General features: G+C 32.3%; 1 protein-coding gene across 1 annotated transcript in view; it reads left to right on the plus strand.

Annotated features, from left to right (window-relative positions):
* The window catches only part of LOC117110811, a 13,271-nt gene extending 6,766 nt beyond the window's left edge, over positions 1-6,505 (plus strand). The window contains exons 2-7 of the mRNA XM_033253635.1: positions 1,026-1,178; positions 2,282-2,380; positions 2,619-2,690; positions 3,183-3,373; positions 4,570-4,675; positions 5,922-6,505. Of these exons, the coding sequence (XP_033109526.1) occupies positions 1,036-1,178; positions 2,282-2,380; positions 2,619-2,690; positions 3,183-3,373; positions 4,570-4,675; positions 5,922-6,075 (765 nt within the window). The 5' untranslated portion in view covers positions 1,026-1,035 and the 3' untranslated portion in view covers positions 6,076-6,505. The remainder of the gene's footprint in view (positions 1-1,025; positions 1,179-2,281; positions 2,381-2,618; positions 2,691-3,182; positions 3,374-4,569; positions 4,676-5,921) is intronic.
* Positions 6,506-7,370: the final 865 nt, after the last annotated feature.

The raw sequence follows: 7,370 nt of genomic DNA on the forward strand, positions 1-7,370 counted from the left end.
AAATGACATTTTTCACCACTCTTTTTCCTGTCTCTTATACACATCTAGATGTGTTCTACATAGGCCACTTATACCATCATATACATTTTAAATACGGTAACCAATCATTGATCAATCAACTTTTTCCTGGAACGTTCATCGTCGTGTAATTGTATAGGTACCTTTATTATCATACATACATAATTAATTAATTATATACTTTATTCCAAAATACAAATAAATTTTCTTCTTGATAACCTACAAATTTAAGTAAATTATTAAGTTAAATACTTTAATGTATGCAAGTGTCTGCCGATTAATGAATCACCCAAAGCGAATCCACCAACTGATTAAAGATTTAACAAACAATATTGCTATATTAACACACAACAGAAGTTAATGATCAAAATCCAATTGATTACCACTACTTCTACATAGGCCACTTATACATTTTAAATACGGTAACCAATCATTGATCAATCAACTTTTTCCTGTCGTGTAATTGTATAGGTACCTTTATTATCATACATCATACATAATTAATTAATTATATACTTTATTCCAAAAAAAAAAAACAACACATTTTTATTAGTAATCGTTATTTCAACACATTTTTATTATTAATCGTTACTTCAAAAAACACATTTTTATTAGTAATCGTTATTTCAACACATTTTTATTATTAATCGTTACTTCAATCGTTATTAATATTAGATTCCCCTGTACCACCACCTAACCCGCAGTCAACGTTGCACTGTACTGTACAGCGACATCCAATTCACGCTTTGATTATACACTACATGGCGTTCCATACAATAACCCTTATTTGGGCATTGAATATCTTACGGCCGAACAAGTTTACGGCCGAACCGGTCCTACACCGGCTTACGTAGGGCTACAGCGTACTAGCTAGGTGCTTGGGATCCTTGCACTACAGTAGGCCCTCCTCTTCTTCTTTACTAATTTAACAAGGGCATCAATAGCCCAATAAAAATATAGAATCCCGAATAATTATTAAATGAATATTTTTTTTTCTTTCATGTCAGACTGTAAAAAATGGCCCAATCAACTGATCACAATAAGGCATTTGATGAGCTATCACAATCTTTTAAGGAGAGAAAATTGTCAATTTCATCAAGTGGTATCCGTGCCTTTACACTTGAAAACAAAGAAGGCAGTACAATTCTTGAACTTAAAAGGTAATCAATGAAGGTGACCAAGGTTTGATTGTTTCAATATTTAAAAAATGCTATATTATTATTATTGAATTGATGGGTATGATGATGATAATATTTATGATAAAATTATGATGATGAAATTTATGATAAAATTATGATGATAAATTTTTGACTACTGTATATGATTAATACAAGGAATTAAATAATTGTTTCCACTGGACTTGTTTATTCAATTGCGAATACTGTACTACTTATTTATTCAGTAGTAAGTCCAGTAGAAACGATTTATTTAATTCCTTGTATATACACTCTTACCTGGATGAATATCAATATCCACAAACGTACTGTATAATGTTTTTAATCATTGGAAATATAGGTCTATATTGTATATCTACCATGTGGATAATATAATTTAATAAATGTTATGATGATGATGGAGGATAGACAGTCATGACGCTAATGATCATTTCTTATGGATAACAAAAGATTATAAAACAATTTTTTGAGGATAATGATGGTGATGATATGATGAGGAGAATGGTAATGATTATGAAGTTTCTGGTAATGTGATCCCTTATAAAAGGGTCACATTAATTTGTATATTATCATCATCATCCCGTATTGTAAAGTTTTTTTAATTGCGCAGATGATACTTCAAAAACTAGTTTTGGGCGGAAAATCGCTAGGAAAAAACTGTAGGTGCACAGAATCATAACTAAGTCTTTATAATACATTGGTTATGTTAAAATGAGGTCAAAGCCTAATTTTTGGCAAAATCTGCACAGAAATCAGCCCCCATTTTCCAAAATACGCGGACAGATCCAGGCCTAATGTTTGCCCGGATGATATATGCCACTCCCCGCGCAGGCCTTACTTTACAGTCTGGTCATCATCAGTATTCTGCATATTGCAGTTTGTATGAGTTAGTTTTCATAGTTCCCCCATTAAGTGCGATCTTCTGCCTTTCTTTTTATTGCAGTATAGCCATCCAATTCTAAATCGTATAATAAACCCTTTTTTTCTCCTACCGCTTCTTCTCTTCCCTTTCAATCTTCCTTCAATTACATCTTTCAGAAAACTGTTTCCCCTAAATATATAACTACTGAATAATTATTTTGATACAGGTTAAAAGAATGGCTACAATCCCAAACCACAGAGTTGGAAACTGTTTTGCAATTAAGAAAAACAAGAGAATCTGAGATAACAACAGATGTCAGTCATAGGTTTGTATGTACTGTAAATTTAGTCTTACAGTAGGGTGTCCATTGCAGATCTGAGATCACAATCCATTACAATAAATACAATTACATAAATAAATAAATTGCAATGATTTTCTATATTAAAGAATTATCAACAGTGATGAAACTGCTGTCAAATTTACCGTGTGAATATGATCACAATGTTATTATGATTACTGTATTGTTTAATAGTGCTTATTTTCTAATTTTGTTTTAATTAAAGGATAGTAGAATTACAGAAGGAACTGTTGAATGTTACATCCTCAAAGTCACTTAAAGACCTTGTTCTTGAAAGGTTTGTAAAATAAAAAAAATTTAATGCATCTTTCAAATATGTATTATCATCATTATCATTGTCATTATCATAATTATCCTCATACTTGTCATAATAGTTATTATCATGGCCGTAAACAATTATAATCACCATCTTTGCCATACCATAATGCTGTAAAAAGTATATAGTATTCATAGAGGAAGTGGTTTGGTTTTCCAACGTCGAGGTTGGGCTTGAATCCCTTACTGTGCACCTCGCTTGTGTCCTTAAGTAAGGCACTTTATCTGTGTTGCTTCTCTCTACCCAGGAGTATAAATGGGTACCTGGTGTGGTTGCCTGCTGCTGCGCCAATATGGCAGCAACACTCAAGCATGTGGACCAACTGACCAGGGACAACAAAGCACTTCTTAACCTAAAGGAATAGGCACTATATAAATACCAAGTAATAACAATAGAGACTTGATGACAATTTTATAGAAATATTTTCCAACTCGGTTTTTTTCTTTTCTCTAGAATGCAATGCAGTGATGCATTGTTGAACATTCTTTTTCCGCGTGAAACCCCGTCTTCAGAAGTCAAACATAGGCAAAAATATCTTGATCTTGTGGAACAACAAAACAAACTAGTGACAGAGATTCTAGGCCACCAGAAAGCTATTCAGAGAACACAGAAAGAGCTGGACACAGTGAGACAAGAGGCCATGGGTAAAGGAGCCATATTCTTCAGTTTCTATTTTTTAAGACAAAGAATATCCTGCTTGGACAAAATGACAGAACTGATTGTAGAAAATAGTCACTACTGCAATAATAGTATAATTGATTGACATTGAACTGATTGTATAAAATAGTCACTACTTTATAAATACAGTAGTAATAATAATTTATTGACATTTTACTCTCACAACACACAGCAGAAAGTGACACAGTCACACTAACATGCTGTACAGATCCATCTGACTACAAAGTATTAACATCTTAATATAATAAATGGGAAAAAACAGCAACAATTGTGGATCAAAAAGGGAACAAAAAGAATGTTTCTCCTGTTTTTGCTAAAGCTGATTGATACAGTCGTCCTTCTTTGTTCTTCCTTCACTTCATTTTTAAAAATCTTGAATCCGCCCCTGTAATTGATATAGTATTATTATATACAGTAATACTGTACATCATTTGCATTTTGAAAAGGCCATTATGTGTTTCATGTTATAAAACTTAGATTAGATCACATAGAACACATACACCACCCAGCTTCCTTGTTAAGTATTCCATAATGTTGAGACTATAATAATAATAATCCGTTCTTTGGCATTAGAACCTACCAGATACACACTGACACTCCTGGGTAGACAGAGACAATGTGGATGTAAGGAGAAGAAAAATCTATCTTTCCTAGGATATGAGAATACTGTACTACAGTACTACATTGAGAAATAGTAAATCCTTGCCGAGCCAATAGGGCCCATAGGGGCTGGAGCTTATTCCCAGACTTTATGCAGCATAGCATGAAGTGGATAAGAGTGATGCTCTTCACGGTGGGATGCTCATCACCGCAGGTTATTTTCAGCGGTTTGCTTGTACCCAGCTGGTAGATTGGAGCAGTGTAGATAAAGTGCTTTGCTCAAGGACACAAGCAAAATCTACAGCGAAAGGATTGAAACCTCGAGCTCGATGCTGGAGAGATAGTATAGGTTAACTGGGGATTTTTACAGTATGAAGAAAGACACAAGTAGTTTGACCATCTTTGAACTCACAACATCTTGATTTCAAGAACAAAGTTTTACCCCTACCCTACCCCACTACCTAGTATAGAACATGGATTAGACAGGACAAATTGAGGATTGTGAGCTAAAATGTTGATGAATTTATTTTTTCATTATATTTTTAATATTTTTATTTTTCAGAGGTGAAAAGGGACAACCGTGAACTGATGAGCATGTACCAACGAATAAAATCAGAGAATGAGAAAAAGAGAATGAAAAATAGCAGGCAAAAGGAAGAAGAATCGATGTAAGTTGTAACTAAACAATGAAGGTGTTGAGAAAGACGGTTAAGCATTTATTTCATACTTTGAATAATATTTTGATATTGTTTTGAAATATTTAACACTTGAGCTTCATGCCACTTTCATATAAACACTGCAGCACTTATTACATTATTCTATTTGGGAAATGTCACAGCAATTAATTGAGATTACATATTACAATGTGCCTTGATGTCTGACGTCATCGCAAAACTATTAAACCACTTAAACTACTTAAGCTACTGTAAAGTAAAAACAATATTTGAAAAATTAATTAGACATTTAGAAAAGATTAAACAGCTTATTTCCATTGGGTCCTTGAAAGGATCAAATAAGTTATTAACTTCCAACCAGGAACAGATCGGAAAATAAATTCGCTGATTTTACAGATATTTATTACAAAAATTCTGAAAATTGGTTATCAATCAATTTTATGGCTATATGCAAAAGTGTAGAGGAAAGTTGTTATCAATTATAACCTGTGTGTTAATAACCTGTGAGTATCACTCAATTGTAAGTTATTGTAATAATCTAATTGCTACATTTTTTTTCATGCAAACTTTCTTAACTTTTGATATACACTAAGTTTTAGGTGAATCATATTATATGTACTCATGAACCATCATTTATTATATTTAGGCACGTCCCTTATGCTGTGTAGTAAAAAAATCAGAAGTATTTGCATTTTATGATTTGTGTCATTTTTTCCCCCTTACATCTGTGGTAGAAATTAGAAAAATCCAACGAAATCAATTGGAACGTCGAACTAGTTAACTTCTAATGAGGCAAAAACTGAATCATGTCAGTTTTCACAGATTTACAGACTTTACTAAACTTAAGCCTGCTTGTTCTATATAATTATGACTTGCTTGTGAAGTTGTCATCTACAGTATTCTGTTTACATAACATTCCAAGCCAACATAGCCTGGTTGTGGTACCATAATTGTAATATTTTAGTATCACAAAACATAGCCTTATTGTGATGCCAAAATATTACAATTATATAATAGACAATCACCCTGACCATTTAAAGTGCTTAAATTACTGCATATTTTATAATAATTTACATTTATGTAGTGCATATTGCATAGTGCCTCTTTGCACCTTACATCAAATTATAAAACCATGATGACAGTAATATAATAATTATGGTGGTGCTAGGTCTCAAAGACTTATGTTATTGTAAATTTGAATTTGCGGCATAATGTTTTCTTTTTATTTTTCTGTTTGTAGACAAAAGGAACTTGACAATATTTCATCAAAAATAATCATTGCACAACATGTTCTGCAAGCATTGATCATAGGCAGTGGTGTCAATTGGGCCAAAGATAAACAGCTTCAGCAACTTCTACTAAGTCTGGGAGAATCCCTAGATTTTTCCCAGTAAAAGTGAACAAAAAAATGACGTTATTCAGAAATCAGCGCTTTTTTACATTGATGTCTGAGTGAAATTGATATAATATCTCTTTCTTGATACCATGTTAGCCTACTGTATGTCTCCTTAAATAGTATTATCTTCACCTCATTATCCTTCTTCACATTCTCCTCATCCCCTGTTTATAAATGTTGGCTTTTTCGATAAAACCATGTGACATAAAAACAATTCTATATACATTCTTTATTTTAAAAATAAATTTTTTTGATCAAAAAGGATTGATTTACTACTTGAATACCGTGAAACCTCGAATAGGAGCACAATGGGCTTAATCTTGAGAAGAAGCCATCTCAAATTGAAGCCCCCCCCCCCTCTTTAGTTTGCAAAATTAGCCTCGAAAAGAAGCCCATCTTGAGACCATGGGCTTCTTTTCAAGATAGTAAAGTACACACACTGTACATGAATTTGAAACAAACAAAATAATTTAAAAACACACCTTTGGTTTAGGTCATTTAATGCCAGTTAATACACTCCATGATACAGATTGATATTAAAATGACCCTATTTATTGTTTTATAGTAGGAATTCCCAAAATTTACAACATTCATTTTGAAAAGAAGCCCGCGCCCCCTTCCCATCTCAAAAAGAAGCCCATCCAAAGTTTGCAAAAAAAGAAGCCTAGGGCTTCTATTTGAGTTTTTAAGGTATATAGTTTGTTTTATTACTGTATTAGAAAGTGCTACCACCCTCAGTATTTTCCTATTGTTAAACTCATGCCTTGCTGTCACTATTTTTTAAAATTATTGTCTAATAGAATTTATGGATGTTCTCTCAAACCTGCGTTAAATCATGTGTGAACATAAAAATCACAAGTGATTCGGATTTCAACCGAAACCATGATCTTCAATACCATTAGAGTTTTCTAAGAGTTTAAATATCTAACTTTTGAATTTTTAGGTTTCTATTGTAATATTTGTGTTAATATTTTACAGTGCTAAAATGTTGTTACTATTTAGACTTTTATTATAATACGATCTTTTGTAAAGTTTCATAATTGTGTTTTTTGGGTTTTTTTTGGATGCACTTTCAAAATAATGAAGAGCACCACTGTTAAAATTGTGGTATTCGAATGAATTACTTTGCTTCTTCTTTACCATATTAAGTATTCCAAAATGTAATTGTACATAGTGATGAAACTTTCAATGTTATTTGTAGATTATATTTTCTATTGTATTGTATTAGTATAATATATAATTAGCATGAAACAGTCTGTAGAGTGACTATACCCAGTTCTAATTTTTCAATAT

This window comes from Anneissia japonica, unplaced genomic scaffold, assembly GCF_011630105.1.
Source record: "Anneissia japonica isolate Jap-2015-1 unplaced genomic scaffold, ASM1163010v1 scaffold2756_len2360902_cov194, whole genome shotgun sequence".
Classification (NCBI taxonomy): Eukaryota; Metazoa; Echinodermata; class Crinoidea; order Comatulida; family Comatulidae; genus Anneissia; species Anneissia japonica.